The sequence below is a fragment of the Corvus brachyrhynchos genome, unplaced genomic scaffold (assembly GCF_000691975.1).
Source record: "Corvus brachyrhynchos isolate BGI_N302 unplaced genomic scaffold, ASM69197v1 scaffold34, whole genome shotgun sequence".
In the NCBI taxonomy this organism is placed as follows: domain Eukaryota; kingdom Metazoa; phylum Chordata; class Aves; order Passeriformes; family Corvidae; genus Corvus; species Corvus brachyrhynchos.
In genome coordinates this window covers 8,365,620-8,384,796 of record NW_008238126.1, presented here as the reverse complement: position 1 = coordinate 8,384,796, position 19,177 = coordinate 8,365,620, and the positions used below count along the sequence as shown (strand labels likewise).

General features: G+C 42.9%; 1 protein-coding gene across 4 annotated transcripts in view; it reads right to left on the bottom strand.

Annotated features, from left to right (window-relative positions):
• Window positions 1-19,177, bottom strand: part of PATJ (PATJ, crumbs cell polarity complex component) — a 144,884-nt gene that overhangs the window by 37,168 nt on the left and 88,539 nt on the right. For all 4 annotated transcript variants that reach the window (XM_017733523.1, XM_017733522.1, XM_017733525.1 and 1 more), the window contains 3 exons: window positions 15,561-15,652; window positions 7,907-7,979; window positions 5,147-5,239 (listed from right to left, as the gene is read on the bottom strand). In XM_017733523.1, the coding sequence (XP_017589012.1) occupies window positions 5,147-5,239; window positions 7,907-7,979; window positions 15,561-15,652 (258 nt within the window). The remainder of the gene's footprint in view (window positions 1-5,146; window positions 5,240-7,906; window positions 7,980-15,560; window positions 15,653-19,177) is intronic.

Genomic DNA, 19,177 nt, shown 5'->3' with positions numbered 1-19,177 from the left:
GTGCACCTAAGGATCCTTAAAATAAATACCAAGGTAAAATCCCTTTTCCCCTTCTAACCTTCTAACTCTTGATTTTAAGACCAGGAAAAGGCATCAAACCAGGCTCACACCGATGTGGGAGACCAGAGCACTGAGGCTGTTTCCCCTCGTCCTGTCCCTTGCTGATTTAATTTCAAGGTTGATTTAATGAGCAGAACCCATTTCTTTGAGCTGAGGCCACCAAACAACCTCCCAGCAGCCACATGAAGCAGGCAAACATAAAAATAACACCTTCAGCTTCCCATCAAATATTGGTTGTCGTATTTAATGGTCTAGACAAAAGATCACCACTTTCCCTTCCTCCTTTCCAGGTATTTGTATGGACGTTATTAACAGGTTATGACAGATTAAGAAAAATTCACCTTTAGGAAGAAACTTTAATATATAACTAAAGTATAGCATTTTATCACTGACCTTCAGTAACATATATTTTTCTGCTTTATTGAAAGTCTGGTCTATCCCTAATGATGGAAAGATGAAAAGCAGTATCCTGGTGGATACTGGAGTGGAAAAGGATTTGTTGTAGCTGCTGCCAGCAGAGCTTTTGAAGGAAAGTATCTGAAAAGCCTCTCCTCTGTTCTGCTTCATTAGGCAGCTCAGTGTTCAAAAGAAACATTGCTTTTCACAACTGACTTTGGAGTCATTAAGAGCAGCACGAGTGAATGGGTTTTGTTTGCCTGCCTCGAGGAAAAAGCTATCACAAAGATCTCATCTTCAAGATCATCACTGCTCCTGGCTCCACATTTGCAAGCACTTCAGCTCTTGCAGGAACACAGAAACACCATGTCCCTGCTGTCAAAGGTACAGCAGTGCCTGGTGATGACTCTGAAACACAGAGCCTCAGCACTGAAAAATAAATGGGTTTTTATCAACCCATACATTTGAACATTAACCCAATCATAAACACAAACATTAACATATAATAAACTAAGGGAATGCAATCCTCATACCCTGAAAAACCTCTTTATCCTCTTTTATATATTTAGGCAAGAGGTTCCATTATTTTATCATTCCAGCTAAGTATTTATTCCTCCTGCTGTTCTGACCTTGGTTCAGACAGTGGCAGTGAGCAAAGCTTAACCTGAAGTATGTTAAATTACAGAACTGCTTCCAGTCTGTGAACCAGACAAATCCTTCAGGATCCTGCATTCTGCTGTTGGAAATCAGTGAACTGAGAGGTTGTGGAGTCCCCATCCCTGGCAGTGCCCAAGGCCAGGTTGGACAGGGCTTGGAGCAGCCTGGGACAGTGGGAGGTGTCCCTGCCATGGCAGGGGGGGCACTGGGTGGGCTTTGAGGTCCCTTCCAACCCAAACCAGTCTGTGATTCCATGATTTCTTCATGTAAGCCCATTTGTAGCACTAAACAAATCTGAAGGCCAAAACTGAAAAGAGGAAAAGCTGCTGTGAGCACAGGGAATATCAGGAGTTACTAAAATCCCACCCCTCAGTTCTGAAGGCATGCAATGCACAGGAGGGATTTTTGGGGAGGAGATGATCACATGTGCTCTGTATTGTTGCAGAGCAATGTGAAGCTCTGGAATGACTGGGACAGCAATTCCCAAGCTGTACAGGGACCCCTCAGTGCCCACAGCAGGAAGGGGTTCAAAGTCATCTGCTCTCTCCTCCCCCTCCTTTTTTGGCTCTCCTAAATAAAGCAACTGCTTAAAATGCATCCTCCAGCCTCATTAAAAAGGCCTCCAACAATGGTACCTCAATCACTGGCTCCACCTTTAGCCTAATTTCTTTCTGTACCTTTGCAATACACTAAAATATATTTTTATCTCCTACTTCTACAACTGCTTCCAGACAGTTACAGTGCCCTCCCTTGTTAGCTCTTCACTAAACTCAGGCCCCTTTGATCCCAGTAATAGTTAATTATCTTATCCCATATTAAAAACCCTGAAAAACAGTCTGTTTTGCAGAAATTATGAGCACCAACTTCCAAAGAATATTTCAAATCTTTTTCAAATATTCAAAAGATACTCTGCATTTCAGAAAGAATTTCTAATTAAGATGACAATTTATAAATTAAAAGTAAACAGAATTGCAGGTAACTCAGCTTGAGAATACTGGCCTTGTTTGCTGGAGTTTTGTTATGTTAAATCATGCCAACCCCCACAGGAGTTCTTTTTTCCCCTTGAATTTTTCTCCAAGCTTGCTGTAACTCTACAACTGCAACTATTATCCAAAAGGATAACAGGAAAAAAGATAAAGTGGTGATCTCATTGTATTATCAGAGGTGTCAGGGGAGAAATGAGAAGACTGCTTTGTCATTTTCTGAGAGATTGTTTTAATGAGCAATGAAAAATTACTTCATACTTCCCTTTTTCATTGTGGTATGTGACTAAAATCTGAAGCTTCATCTTGCACAGCAAGTAAGCACCAGGCACCACCTTTACGCCTCTCTGATCTTTTAACTGAGGCTGTGCTAGAGGTACCTGAACAAAATAAGCACCAAATACACCCAGCATTTGTCAAAAGCCTGCAGCCCAACTGGTTTAATCAAGTTCAACCCCCTCAACTCCATCCCAAAGCACTTTCACACAGCCCCTCCTCTCTGCCAGTGTTTCAAGGGTGTGTTTTCTGTTTGTGGTAAAGACAGATTATTGTTCCAAGTTCAAACCTTTAAAGGCAAATGAATCCATTCTCACCTCTGTCAGATTAAAACTTCCAAGAGCATCTCAAAGCCCCCTCCATCAATTCTTTTCCAAGGACACCTTATGGAAAGTCAGATTTCTCCAGCCCTCAGAAACCCAGGGCCTTCTCTGAGACCACCTCAAACCTCAGCTAATAAACACACAGACTTTGCCTAGTACTTCCACTGGCTCCAGTTCAGAAACAAAGTTGTTTTCCTTCCCCCTTCTTATCATCCCAGCCTACAATGATGTCCATTATACAACTTTATAGCTTTTAAAGTGATGAAGTGACAACAAAGAGTATGTTGTGAGAGACTGACAAATTTATCAGCAACAGATGAATAGAGAATGATGTGAATTTTTTAATTTTCCTTTTATTACAGCTGTCACTTGGTGAGACATCCTGCCCATGCTTTGAGCTGTACATACTTGTGGAAGATCTCTGCTGATAAGCACATACTTTTTATTTACTCAGTGAACTTGATCTTACTTGTTGACTTTTACATTCCTGATTTCTCCTGACATATGACTGAGAAATTCAGTAACAATGGTGAAGTAGCACTGAGGCTCTGGTAGCAACCATCATGCTATGAAAAACAAGGCACTGTTTTCTTTTGCTTCCACACTCCCTAGAAGACTGCAAGAGAAATCTCCCTTCCCAAAATACCAATTTCTCTTGTGCTGCACTGCAGAGTCAGTGTCTTAATGCCAGTTGTGCCTACAAACCCACTCCCTTCTGGCCAGAACCATCAGCACTCCCAAACTGAGATCCACTCAGAAGTATTTCCCATGTAGGTTTAAAATCCTGTTGGTAAGAAAACTCTGAAATGATGAAACTGGCTTTTACTGCTCTTTTTCATCCATTTATACCCATAAACCAAGGGCTGCCCCAACTGGAGGCATTATGGAATGAGCAGTTGGACCTACAGGCATTCCAATACTTCTCCAAGTGCAGGCCTTTGCCTTCTCTTACCTCTCTGCCATTGCTCTGTTTGGACAACTCTTTTTCTTTCTTTTCTTTTACCTTTCAACTTCTACCCTTTGGCTCCAGAGCTCCCTTCTTTCTGGCTCCAAGTCTGAAAAGAAGCTGCCAACATATTCTGGGTTTCCTGTGGTTCCAGAGGTGTCTTCCCTCCACACCTGCCTTGGATTGCTGCAATTTCTTTTTCCCATTAAATCCACTCCTCCTCCAACACCACCCAAAGAGCTGCACAGCACAGCAGCCTACACCAAGAGTTCACTTTTGTATAACATATTTCATATGTTTTTATCCTCTTCAGTCTTTGAGCAATTTCTCCTATTACCTTGCAACCCCTCTCAAATTTCTTGCCAAGCTGAGCAAGAACTCCAATAAAAACAGGTGAATGACACCTGCAACTACATGCAGTGAAACTCTGATTCATTTGTATTCCAGCCCATCAGAGGAATCTGCACAAGGCTACCAAACAGCAATAACTCAACCTTTCTGTAATCCGTTAGGGACATAAATCAATCCATGGGTGATTAATTCTGATGCTTGAATAGCACATAACACTTCCTAACTCTTGGAATTTGCAGACTCATTAATTAAACACTTACTAGCTACAGAGCATTATGTATGTTACATTTATATTTGCAAACCCTGAGACACTCCTTGCAAGAGACATGATGGAGCAGGAAGAAGATATCTAAGAGGAAAAATATCCAGAAATGTTGGGTTTCCTTAGCTGAGGACACACACACACACAAGACTGTGCACCCACAGCAAGTCCTGCGCTCCTTGAAACTGGAGTAGGCAGCAAAAAGACTCTCTCAGCAAATCTGGAGGTACCTCCAGGTTAGTCATGTTTAGTGTTTTCCATTTTAAACTTTTAACACAGGGTCCAAAAAAAAGAGATCAGAGCTGCACCCTGAAGGACTTTCAGATTCCTGATAATGCATGATCCTGACCCATTAAACAACAAAAAGCTCCACCTGTATCAGTGAGAAGTTCAGTATTTATTACAGTGCACACTGACAGAACCACATTAAACCACAAGTTATGGCCTTAATGCAGAAATTACTGAGAGAAACTCTATAGCTGTGTTATTCAGGAGGCAAGACTAGATTATGATAATAGACATCTTGGCCTTAGAATTTATGAACCTATGAATATAAATAAGAATATGATTTACAGACCAGGCTTTTTCTGAAGTCTGTCACACATGGATGGCAGGAGTGGAAATGCAATCCCCTCACTCACCAAGAACCCAGGAGAGGGCCAAAATGCTACATGAAAACTCTTGGTATTTTAACAAGTTGTACTGAATGCTTTGTTCATGAAAACAGGCTGTGTATGTAAAGCTGAGTTTGATTCTGCTTTTACCTGTACTCGATATTATTTGACAAAAGTGCTGCAACACTCCAATGAAAAGGCAGAGAAAACCAATCAAGCCAGTGAGCCTCCATTTTCTAAACTCTAATCATCATTAAATATTGCCTTAAGTCACTTACAGCCTTGTTGCATTCCTCATCAGTCAAGCTTTTCATGACAACTTCCAAGCTCGGGTCTTCCTCGCCGCTTGCAGGTTCGGTGCCACCGTGGTCCTGGGAGAAAGGATTGACAACAGCTTTTAAACAGAGCTCTGGCTCCCCATAAGAGCTGAAGAGAAAAATTAGACAGTTTTACCCTTTTTTGTTGGTTTTTTACACAAGGGACAGCATGACAAGGTAGAAAGATCCAAAATTAAAGCCTCCCAATGTCAGGGGGCAAATGAGGGATGCAAGTCTGGAAAGGCAGACCTTGGTCCCCACTTGGCTGACACAAAACACCACAAGGTGTTCCCAAACCTGCACTTAGGGGCAGCTCGGGGGCAGCTTTCAAGGCCAGACTAATCCCTATCAACTGGGAAAGCTGCTGACTTGGTATGAAGAGGCTTTCTCCAGACCTCTGTCTCATGCTCAGCACGTTTCCTCCACACAGTCTGAACAGCTTGGGAAAATCATGGAATGGTTTGGGTGGGAAGGGACCTTAAAGCCCATCCAGTGCCACCCCATCCCAGGCTGCTCCCAGCCCCAATGTCCAGCCTGGCCTTGGACACTGCCAGGGATCCAGGGGCAGCCCCAGCTGCTCTGGGCACCCTGTGCCAGGGCCTGCCCACCCTCCCAGGGAACAATTCCTTCCCAATCTCCCATCCAGCCCTGCCCTCTGGCACTGGGAAGCCATTCCCTGTGTCCTGTCCCTCCAGGCCTTGTCCCCAGTCCCTCTGCAGCTCTCCTGGAGCCCCTTCAGGCCCTGCCAGGGGCTCTGAGCTCTCCCTGGAGCCTTCTCCTCTCCAGGTGAGCACCCCCAGCTCTCTCAGCCTGGCTCCAGAGCACAGGGACTCCAACCCTGGAGCAGCTCCGGGGCCTCCTCTGGACCCGTTAGGCCTAGGAACAAAACTATTTCTGAATTTTCATTAGACATTTTACATTTAAGTGAATAACTCAGATGTCTCGACCACCACTTGAGGGGACAAAGTACCTCTGTTCACTGTTGTAAAAGAAAATGTCATTCTGCAGCCTTCTGGTGATTGAAACTTCTTAAACCATATTTTACAGCAATTAATAGTCAATATACTCTGTTTCTGGTGGCTTGCCCACAGTATCACACCACAACAGAGTCTTATCCTGTCCTGAAACTCCGTGCAATGAAGCTAAACCCTGATTTAAGGTGTATTTACTGTTTATCACTTTTCATACAATGAAGATAAAGAGATAAGCTGCAGATAAAGAGACAAGATAAAGATCAAGAGACAAGCTGAAGAAAACTAACACAAGAATCCATGGTAACTATGGCACCCTGATAGTCCATTACACCAGCCAGGCTGTTTAATGTGATCTGACAAGTTACATGCAGGGTCCATGTAACACACAATGTTAAATATTTATGTGGTATTTCAAAGAAATTTGAAGATATCATTTCAAGATAGAGGGCTATTTTTTTTCTTTATTTAAAGACAGGAAGAGCTGCCGAAGAAAGCAATGTAAACTTCTGTATAACATCACTATATTTGGTTATGTTGATTTTATATAATAAAAAGATACCAGCCCAAAGTAAAAACTTGCATTTACTTATAAAATGAACATAATATAAATAGTAAGAACTTCCCATTAATGCATGAAACTCACCCCACAAGCATCTACCTCTAAAGGCAAACAAAGACACATTTTGGTGGAGCCTAATTACAGCCATTTGGCCACAGCCAGAATGTGCCTAAACAAAGCTTTGTGCTTCACCCTGAAGGCACAAATATTAAACAAAGCTGGGAACAAATGCAGGTATTAAAGAGTCAACAAAACTAAAATGAACTCTCTAAGTCGTAGAGTAATTTATAAAGCACCAGCTGCACCTGGGACACTGCTGGTGTGGAGGGGAGAAAGAAAAGACAAAGCACTGTCCAAAAATGACTCAGATCCAAGTAAAATCTAAGCAGGTCTTGCACTGTACAGCACCAGGCCTGCAAGGAGCAGCCATCAGAGGTAATATAATCTGGAAAACAACAGCAAGAGTGCAAACAGGAGACGCATCCAGCGTTACCTCCCGTGGCCTCGTGCTGAGGGATCCCAGCCGTGCTCATGGAAACACCAGGAGTTCAGTGCACATGAATTTATTGAGGCAAGACCAAACCCCAATTGAATTACAAAACATCTTTTGCTTTATTAGCTGAGATAGAAATAGAATTAAAAAGTAACAGCAAGGCTAACCATGTAGTTTATCTAGAAAATTTAGTTACACCATATTGAGATGTCAAAATGATAACAAGTGTGGTGACTGCAGGGATTCCTGGTGCACAGGGGAGCAATCAGTCTGCACTGGGGTTGAAGTAGCAACAAGAATCACAAAAAACACTGGCAACATTACCACACTGAGATTGTTTTTGCATTGGAAGATAATTCCAGGCACAAGTGCCTCACCACAACTACTCCGAGCAGCTGAAAAAGGAGCAGGACAGGAGGTGGCAAGGTTTTAATTTGGAGCCTTCTCTTCCTCCTGTACAGCAATAACCTGTTTAATACCTGCTGTTAATGCCATGCAGGCCTGTCAGCAACAACCAAATCAATAAAAAAGAGACAGGGCAAAATAAGCCTATTAGGCCAAGTCTCTTACCCAATGCATTTTATGATCCTGGGTTTAATTGGACAAGGTGCTCGAACTTATCACGAGCTGCTAATTATGATTAATCTAACCAATTTAGCAGTCCCTAATTAAAAACAACAGCCCACAAACCTTACCTCAATAGCAGAGTGGGAGCCTGAAGGCAGTGGGAAGGGAGTCACAGCCATCTGGTTGACTGCATCTTCACTTCTGTACAACAAAACAACAACATGTTACACATCAGACCAGGGTGGACAAACTTCTCCTTTGAGTTGCTTCTGCCCATTAAGAAAATACCTCACTAGCATGAGAACTGTTTCTTACCAGAGTTAGAGCTTAGAAAATCACTTCATTTTTGCTGTGGTTCTTTGCTCCCCAACAGATCACACCCCTCCAAGGGACCAGAGTAGGTTCATCTGGACCACACTGACATCAGGGCCTCTGGAAATCTAATTTTGTGTGGATTAGGATTTGTGAGGATGCAGTTGGAGTTTATGGTCCCTACACATCCATAGATGTGCTAACACTCAGTTAGCCTCTTTTAATAGTCTCTGCATCTGTAAATTGCTTGTTTATAGTTTCATGTTCACATTACTAAAATACAGTACCTGTTTTAATATAACAGATTGCTTTTTCTTCTTTTGTTCATTTTTGCTGTAGTCTTTTCTAAAAGATTCAATGTAAAAACTTAGAAGAGATTTTATAAAATGCAGAGGAGATGAACATTGATTCTCCCTACACATAAAGTGAATTATTTTTCCAAAATGCTTATGATGTATGGCATTTTCTTCTCACTCTTTAAAATGCCTCTGAAGCTGACATCTGATTAGCTTGTGAATGTTTTTTCCTTTAATAGCATTCTGCCTTGCTAATGCTTTTCCTCGACTGCCGTTGAAACGGATTTGTTTTCTGGAATTAGCTCTGCATTTTTTTGGCCTCTGTAAAACAAAACCAGGTAACAGGTGACTTCAGTGGTATCACCTAAGGCAAAACATCACAGAATCACAGAACGGTTTGGGTTGGAAGGGACCTTTAAAGATCATCTCATTCCACCTCCTGCCATGGGCAGGGACACCTTCCACTATCCCAGGATGCTCCAAGACCCATCCAGCCTGGCCTTGGGCACTGCCAGGGACCAGGGGCAGCCCCAGCTGCTCTGGGCACCCTGTGCCAGGGCCTGCCCACCCTCAGAGGGAGGAATTTCTTCCCAATATCCAATCTAAATCTACCCTCAGTCAGCTTAAAGCCATTCCCCCCTGTCCTGTCACTTCATGCCTTTCCACAAAGTCCCTCTCCAGCCTTTTTGCAGGAGGAATCAGTGATGTTGCTGCTTCACAGGTACAGTTCTTAGATGAAAGAAGTGACTTCTCATGGCTCTTCTGGGTTTGATTTCTGGTCCTGTTTACTACATTCCATGTTACTGTGACACGAGCAGAATTTTTTCCTCTTTAATTTCTGGAATAAACTATTAGACTAGTATGTCTTTAAACACATTTTATGGAAGTGCCGAAGGGTTAAAACACATGGAGCTAGCATGTTCTGATCACTGAGAAATAACACTGTGAATCAACAGCTCTCAGCACAGCAGAGAACGGGAGTCACAGGCATTTGAAATGATAAATCCTGCAGGCAAAGGTTGGTGAATTCATTTGCTTATCTTCAACCACACAGCCACACAATTCAAAGGAGCTGGTTGGGTGCTGCTCAGTGCTGTCCTGGCTCCCAGCCTCTCCTCCTGGCCCTGCTCAGAGCCTTGCAAGAGTGAGAACCCAGGCTGGGAGCGGGTTCGTGGTGCAGAGACGCAGGGCCAGGACAGGCATCTGAGGCAGGCACGGAACCAAGCCCATGAATTTCATCAACATTTCTCAATTTCCAAGTGCATTTTACCCTGCAGGGCATATTGGGCAAGGACATTTTCCCTGCTCTTATCTTCGTGAGACATCGATCTCATTATGGTCGGTGCTTTTCTAACCTACAGGAATAAATCAGCACGGGAGGGGCCCAGTGATTTTTCCTTGACAGCAGAGGTTTTCCTGACAATAGTTTATGTGAAGAACAATCAGCATGAAAAGTAACCCCACTCTGCAGCTCACAATGCAGGGTACATGCCGTGCAATTATGAGCAAACATGGAAGTAAAAAGGAATATATACAAGCTTTTGTAAGAAGCACCCTAAAAATTGCTAGACAGGAGCTTCATGACAAACTGGGGTGTAATTAATTATCCAAACTAGTTTTCACTTCATACCCACACACCTTTGTACTTTTTTCCACCAGTGGGAAAATATCTTTATGCAGCTTTAAGTGGATGGCCATTTTTATTCCAAGCAATAAAAAACCACTTATGGTAATTCCCCAGGGAAAAAAAATGCAAAAATATAAAAATCCCCAAGGTTACACAGTGTCACAACTTGTAATCTCCCCCTGCTAGGACTCGTTCATATTTAAATACTTTAATGCTGCTTCAAAGGAGAATGCTTCAAAGCAGAATCAAAGTGGGAATATATTTTAAAGTGACAGATCTAATAATAAATTGCTGTTTCTGCTCTCCACTTCCACAAGTGTCCTCAACTAAAACGTGAATTTATTTACGACTAAAAGGAGCAATCATTTTCTTTTGATGCAGGGGCAGACAGCTTAGAAGCTGAACATCATATTCAAATTACAGTGACTGCAGACGAGCATTCAACATATTTGCCAATAGTTGCTCCAGAACCACCTCCAAAAAAGCTGTTCTCAGTTAATGGTGCTCAATATTGCTTGGGGTTAAGGTGTCTAAACATTCATACTCAAGATCAGCCTTCATTCCTGACTACATTTTACTTCTTTCTAGTCTAAATAAGACCCCTGGACCTTCCCCAGAGAAAAACTCCTGATGTTTTGCTCCACCTGCAGCTTCAGCAAAGGCAAATACATTTATTACTGACTTAACTGCCACAAATAGTCGGTACAAAAGAAGCCTAAAGAGAGCCACCTGCAAATATAAATCTCAAGGGAATACTCATTCCACGCTGCAGGAAGGAAGCCTGAAGGGAAGTTGGAGTTGGGTGCTGTAAGGCAAAACCCAGAGAAATCCCAAACCAGACCCACTCAGAGGGGCAAATGGTTTAATTTATCACAGGACACACGGAATTGTTCTTTGAGGGCTCCTGACAACTGTTGTCTCTTCACAGACGTCCAGATGTCCTCAGGATGTCTCAGCTAAGGGAGAAGAACCTCCTGCCAAAATCTCTGCAGCCACACAGCTCATCAAGGCTGAGAGAGCATTTGACAGCAGCTTTGCAAGGGGCTGTGGACATTTTTGTGGGAATACAAAGTACATCAGGAACCAGAAGAAAAAGCCAAAAGCTTGTATGAAGTGACACAACATCTTAGATGGAACAGAGCTGTGGAACAAGGGAATAAAGGTTTCCTCTGTAAGATGACACCAGGACAAAGTCCTGCAGACTGTGGAAAACATCTATTGTTCACATCCTGCTTGTTAAATTACAAAAAAATCAGGGCAGGATCTTGTATTTTCTCATCTTTGTCTTCCCTCTAGAAGCTCCTTTGGAAAAGAGGAGCTGCAGAAAAGCTGCACACTGAGCAGCCACACTGGGTTTCTCCTCCAGCTGGGGCAAGGCAGGACCTTTGTGTTGTGCATCTTCCCGAAAAATCTCTCCTACGACAGCAAGAACAGTCTTGTTCTCCACTTCCTCTGCACCCACTCCCAATTACATGGGAGCCACAGGCATACAGGTATTTTAAATGAACAACTAATGTTCATATAAGCTGCAGCTTAGGTCATCAAAGGTTTTGAAGGAGCCCAAATTACTGAACTTCCTGAACCGTGCGCCTGTTCCCACATGTGTATGACAGAGAGGAGGAAACAGCTCTGGAGAAAACAGGAAAAGTTCAAACTTGCACACACACAGGGCCTGGCAAGGGCTTATTTTTAAAGCTTTCCCACATGAAAGAACCTCAGCAATCAAAGCAAGTAAAAACAGGAGTTGATACTCTTAAAATGTGGCCAATTATGGAGGTTTGAACAAATGTAAAAATAATTTCTAAAGCATGACAATATTTGAGAGTGGCACTAAACATCAAGTGTCACTTCTAAAGGCTCTGAAAGAAGAGTGAAAGCCACAGCAATGGGGAGTGTTGAACAACCCAGACACTGCCCTGGTTTCCCCAGTCCTTGGAGTAGAAGGATCTGTCTCCTTTGCACATCACCATAAATACCAGGAGATTACACCTGGAAATGGAAGGAGGGGTTGGGTGACACATTTGTGGGCTTCACTGAGGAGCTGCAATGCCATCAGTAGGAAGCAACAATATCAGAGCAGTGACTGCAGTGTGGGAGGGCTCTGGACAGGTAACTGATGGCATTTAAACCAGAAAAATCCCTCACTATTAAAGCATTTCTCATGTCTCATCACAGCACAAGGCAATTTTCTTTTAAGGGATAAGGCAGAGCAAAGAGTGACTCACAGGACCGAACACAATGGGAGGATGGTTTGAAATCAGTGGAACTCACTTGGATTCAAGCATTCAGATATATTTGATCTGCTTGTTAAACCAACACTGAAGCATCAAACCAGATTAAAGGCAGTTAACTGAGCATGGAAAAAACATTGAATTTGCTGAATCATAAAATTCTCACTGTAAAAGAGCTTTCTGATATAAACTGGATTTCCTACTCCAGATGTAAAATCTAATTATACTGTCTCATTATGCATGTTACAAGGATGGACTTAAAACACATGAACAAAACCCACAATGGGCAGTAGAAACACATCCTGTTTTGGGAACTGGGGCACAGGCACTCCTACAGGAATCAAGTCCCTTTCTCATATTATTACCTGGCTAATTCCTGGTGGAGAATCAGCCCAAGAATTTCAAGAGGCAACTAAGACATTATATCCCTTATTGCCCCTGAAAAAAGAAAAGTGACACTGTAACTGCAAATCTTTTAGATGCTCTCAGAAGCTCAAGTAATTAATGAGACCACTGGGAAACAGGGCTGTGTTAAGACCTATATTTTGGAACCTGGCCAAAATCAACTGTTTTAAATCATCATCATCAACTTAATTGAGGAAAAGATGCTCATAAAGCAGAGTGAGAAGCCTTCAAACATGAGGGGATGTCTGAGATTCTCACAACAGCCACTGAGCTGCATCTCATCAGCAAAAATTCCAGGAAGGGGTGGGAATGCAATTGTAACACTACCTGGGTGTAAAAAAGTGTGAACAGATTTTTATAGCACAAATGGTAAGTCAGGATTTTAGCAAAAAGTCAAAAAGGCTGAGGACACCTTTTATCCTTTATCTTTTTCTAGAAAAGAAAATAAAATTGGGGTTGAAGCTGGATGATCTTTAAGGTCCCTTCCAACCCAAACCATTCTCTGAAGTTATTTAATGATAGTTATTACAGCTCTCACAGAAAGGCTTTTCTGTGCCCAGGAATTTCTGGGCTTCTTTCACAACTGATTAAGGAGTTTATGGAAACATCCCCCTGCCCTGCACATGAACCAAAACACCAGGAATAGGAAAACCTTGATGCTGCTTCCTGCTTCCAAGTGGAAAGCAGCACGCTTATCGCTCAGCATCCTCCATCTCAAGGGTAGCAGAGAGGGCCCCTGAAAAAGCCCAAGAATTCCACCAGTTTGGCTTTTATGCCCTGGGTCAGCTCAGTCAGGACCTTTTTAGGCTGTGGATTGATATGTTTCTGCAAAATTATAATCTACTCAGGTTTTTCACTGGTGAAATGAGAATATTTGTATTTTCATGAACATGAAGACCAAATTAATTTCTCTCACAACTCTTGCAGTCCATGCCATTTTGCTATGGTGAGCTGTGGTGTACCGTGGCCAAAACACATCCAGGGGCACAAAGAGGCCACAGCTCATGTTTTCACTCAGCAGCATCCACTGGATTTGTGGTCTGAGGTGGAGGAAAGGGAAGGACAAGGCAGACTGGGCTCATGGCATAGAGTTTACACGAGAAGAGAAAGTAATTCTTGCTTCTCCTTAAAATCCACATTTAAGAGAGACAGTCTAATCTGTCTTTGCTAGAACTTGACCACACATCAAAAAAAAAGGGACAGTGGTTTTCTCCCCACGTTTGGGGCAGTGCTCCTGTTACTAAGGACATCCTCTCAGTGGGAGAATTCCTGCTTTTTGCTGTTCCAGTGGCTGCCTGGGTTGAGCAAACAGACCCATCAGTTGTCAGTGTAAGGCCAAGAGACATGACAAGACATTGTGCTCTTGGGAAGACAGGCGTTTACAACCTCAGCAGCACCATTTGAAAGTAGAAATTGGGGGTTTTTTTAAACTCTGAGGTGGAAACAAGAATCACCCAGTGGTATTTCCAATATCTATTTCTAGTATCTCTTGAACATTTGAGATGAATTTTTCCCTTGAAACTCACAATCTGAAAAGGAGAATTTTAGCTAAGAACCTGCATGGCCTTTGTGTCTTAAACACAATCCAAAATATGCACCAAGGACGTCCAGTCCCTGGCAAGTGGAGCTGACAGGGCCCATTCCCTGGAGTTCTGCTTGGAGCACCAGGGCAGGCTGCAAGGAGCCCCCACTCTTGGCTTGAGCTTTCACAAGTTGTGGTTTTGCCTCTGGAACTTCCAACTAGACACATTTTCCACACGCAATTAAATAATGGTGAGTGAGCTGTGGGACGTGACGTTTAATTTTCAGTGGCTGGGGAAAGTAACACGGGAGCTGCAGGCAAGAGCATTAATCTCCTCCAGATCCTCGCAGCTGCCAAGGATAGCAACTCATTCCTCACGGTGCTAATGCTGCTCTTCCATCATTTCTGGGCACGCTGCACCAGGCAGAGCCGTGGCAGTAAATGTACACATTTATATGCATTCACCCCCAGATTATTACATTGTTCACAGGGAGGCTGTGGATGAGCCAGGAATATAAAACAATATCAAGTATGATGCATATGTTGGTGGGAAGACCACCTTATAAAATGCCATGAGGGTAAGCACCCAACAAAAGTCACAGCTCCATTTATTCATAAATACACATCTATGAAATTCCAGCCTATTAAAGCATGTAGGAGTCCTGGGAAAGAGACAGCTTCTTCCCAGACCTCCTGCCCAGGGTCATAGGAGCAACACTTCCTGAACTGCTGAGGGAGTGCATGCAGGTGTCTTTAATTCATGTACAAAGAGGAAAAATTTTCATGCTTGGAGCAAAAGAAAAATGCCCACATGCAATTTTTATGCAGATGAAAGGATGTTTTAGCATATTCCCTCCCACACAATCCATCCCAGGGCTCCTTGGCAAAGTCAGGCTTCCCCTCTGTACAAACAAGCCCTTGCTCACTTTCAAAATCCTCTTTTGATGCCCACACAAAGGTATCCTTCAGACTTCCACCCAGCCCATGCTCCATATGCTCCATCCCTGCTCCTCTCCCAGCAATCCCAAGCCTCTGCACCATTTCCACTCCCTCCTGGCTGGATGAACAAGCTGCCCTCTCCAACCCTGTGCTGAACCATCCCAAAGCACTTTAGAAAGTTGTGGGAGAAGCAGCTCCCAAGCCCACGAGGAATAGCTCAAGTTTTCAGCAGACACCCCTAAAATAAGCATTCATTTCCCTTAGATTTATTTTTTTTTAAATTATTATGGAGAACTCTTCAACTGTTCCAAGAAGAATAGTCAGGGAAAAGGCTTACTCAGCTTCAAAGAGAATTGAGAAAGTTCAGCATGTGCAAAACAGGCTAAATATGTAAATATGTCATGGAATAGGCTAAAGTGCAACAAATGTTTTGATGAGAACTGTTCTTACCGTATGAAAACCAGCTTGACCTTTGATGGGGCAGTTTTAATGATTGCAGAAGCATTCTGGTGGCTTCTTCCATACAATATCTGATTGTTTATCTGTTAAAAGAAAATGATTTTCATGTAAGTGGAGGAGTGCACCTTGTTTTAATTTATACCACCAAGACTTCCAAGTTTACTGTGGGATAAGGAGATAAGACTCAAAGAAAATGTGGTCTCCAAATCTTGATCTGTATAAAACAGGAACCAATGCAGAGCTAATTTACTGTTATTAGTAAACCACAAACGAGAGAAATCTTTTTTTTTTTCCACAGGTCCCTTGAATGGGTTTTATGGATTATTCCCAGATTTTTGGAAAACAACTTGATCTGAGAAGAATCATATGGATGTGACAACAGCACAGATGTTTAGACAGACATTCCTGCACTTTGCCTGCAGGCTCTGGCTCTTTAGGAAAACTGGCTGTTAAGATTGCACCGAGTCCTCAGTTCTGCTGAAGGAAACAGGACTGGGAGTCAGGGAGACGAAGGACAATTTAAGGACACGATGCCACATCACTTTTGCTGTGATGGATCTACACCTGAGCACAGCAGCAGACACCAGGCACTGCTTTGGACACTTTTGCTGTGTGCAAGGAAACGCTGCAGCTTTCAAGGGAAACAGCCTGGCCACGACACGGCCCAGGTGTGCCCAGGTGGGCAACAAGGCCATGGCACCTGGATTGTGTCAGCATTGGTGTGGCCACAGCACCAGGGCAGTGACTGACCACTGTGCTGGGCACTGCTGAGGCACCTCCAGTGCTGGGGTCAGTTTTGGGGTCCCCAGTCAAAGAAGGACATGGAGGGGCTGGAGCGTGTCCAGGGAAGGGAATGGAGCTGGGAAGGGTCTGGAGTCCCAGGAGAGGCTGAGGGAGCTGGGGAAGGGGCTGGAGCCCCAGGAGAGGCTGAGGGAGCTGGGAAAGGGGCTCAGCCTGGAGCAAAGGAGGCTCAGGGGGGACCTTGTGGCTCTGCACAAGTCCCTGACAGGAGGGGGCAGCCGGGGGGGTCGGGCTCTGCTCCCAGGGAACAGGGACAGGAGGAGAGGGAACGGCCTCAGCCTGGGCCAGGGGAGGCTCAGGGTGGAGATTGGTTCTTCATGGAAAGGTCTGTCCAGCCCTGGCACAGCTGCCCAGGGCAGGGATGGAGTCCCCATCCCCGGAGGAATTTAAAAGCCCTGTGGATGTGGCACTTGGGGACATGGTCAGTGGTGGCCTTGGCAGTGCTGAGGGAACAGTTGGACTCCGTGTCTGAGAGGAGTTTTCCAACCTAAACAATCCTATGCTTCGATGCTGCAGTTTTTTCTTCCCACTCTAAATTTACAACATAATATTTACATTCACATTTGATATACCAATGCTGCTTAAAACAATAACGACAACGGAGCCCAGGAACAATTTAGTCGTGATTATAGAAGGAATTTTTGTTACTGCAGATGTTTGTATTGGATTCTGGGTTTGTGATCTTAGAAGGATTTTTTTTCATTCAAACAAGAAGGAACAGGCCAAGTCTCCCAGCCTGGTGTGATATGGGCTAGTCAGACACATTGGGAATACTCAAAAATGTTATTTTCAGTGGGTCAAAACATGATGCAAGTTCATCAGTTAAACAAGGACAATGCAAGGACAAGAATAAACGCCCTAACACTTGATTACTGATCGGGATTGAAGTGCAAAGTATTGACCTGCCAAGAGGGACCCAAGAAAGCTCTAGAAGGAAATATCATCACATCACCATTCCTAAAGGGGTTGATATGGTTCTGTCTGCAACTGCTGTGGTGGCAAAGGCAGGGCGGGGAGCAACATCCTGGGTCAGGCTTCATTAATCAAAGATCAGTTTAAAAATCCAGTGGCAAAAATGAATGAATGAATGAATGAATGAATGCTCAGCTGCATTCTGGCTTCAAGCTCAACTTGAAATTTTCAGTGAGTTTGTTGACTTAATTTCTCTAAGATCAAGAAGAAATTGTTCACTGGGAATACTGTATGCTTTACAAATTGTTTGGATTTAGTTAAATTACCATCAATTTTCCTAAACAGCAGACTTCTTAGATTAAAATTTATAGTCTTTACTCTGGCTAAATTAATCCTATTCACGACATGTATCAAATAGTCCAAACTTTAATTAGCTGTGAGCTGGGTCTGTAAGTTATAATTATTTAATTACTCCAAAATGAAAGCATAATCAAAGTAATATATCTCCATAAGGTTTTGGACTGTCCTACAGAGTTATTACCCCTAGTATCAAGTTTTCTTGTTTTTTTTTAAAGTAGACTTTCTTTTACAAAATAAATTAATGTCCTGTTAGCTGCAGATACCACAGTGATGAGCAAGGCACCAAAGCCTACTTAAATAAAACAAAACAGAGAACATTTAGGGTTTCAGAAGAAACACCATTTAAAATCTTTCAAATTAAATAAAGTAGCACGTCAGATCAACCAAATAGTACTCTGGGAGTCAAAACCTATAAATCTGTGCTTTACTTTTTGCATTAGAGATTAGGAAAGAAAAAGAAAGCCTCAACTAAGCAAAAGAAATAAACTGATCTAAATCAACCTCAACTCTTCTTTAAATGCCTCTTTCCATAACCCCTTGGAAAGCCAGCAGAGCAGAGAGAAAGATAAAAACTTGCTGCAGGTATGAGGTCAGGTCAGCACACAAGTTCAGTCTTTAATGTAATCACACATTGCTTTACGGCAGATTTAATCACAGATCCCAAATGTACTGTTGCCTTCACCTACAAAAGTTTTGGTTTACAGTTTCATGCACTGAAGTAGCAGAAAGTACAAACTCACTGAAATCCGAGCTCTTGAGTTCAGAGGGAAAATCTCCAGGATTGTTTGCTTCTCAAACTTTAATTTGCAGAAGAGAAACATTAGATATGGATATTAAAAAAAAAACCCAACCCGCACTGTTTTTACTACGTGGCAGTAATGGAAATCCATAAAATTAGTATCATCTGATTTTTATGAAAATCAAGTTAAATGATACCCCAAAGCTAGTAAAAATACTGGCTTAGCTTTCTGTAATAATTATTTCTTTGTACATTGCACTGGGTTCCTTCTTACCACAGGAATTGTAGCATTTCAAGACACAACCAGACTCTCTGAAACAATGGGGAAAGTTTCAAAACCTTTTTTATCAGTCAAATTTTATATACTGAAACCCCATAAAGTACACTGAGCTCCCAAATAACAAAGCACAAGGAAAACATTGGAAAGAAAAACTAATTAGAATGTGAATTTCCCTTTCCTCACCAAATTTCTTGCTGGGCACATGTTCAAACATGTGCATCATCTAAAGTGATCAACAGACCATAAAATCCGTAAGGACAGAAAATATCCTGCTCTGAGCTGGCAGCTGATCCCTGTGGTTCCCCACCTGGGGAGTGTGGAGAAAGGACATTGGAAAGCCACAGATTGTCTGTGCCCTGCTGCTCAGCAACCTCCCCCTCGCAGCTTTACCTGCTGGCAGCTTGAAAATCACCACCCAAACCCAACCTGAGCTGGTAACCTGCACACAAAGCACACGAGGAAAGGATTTCTATCCTCTTTTCAAAAGACCAAAACGACACTGGAGCAGTTTGTCCA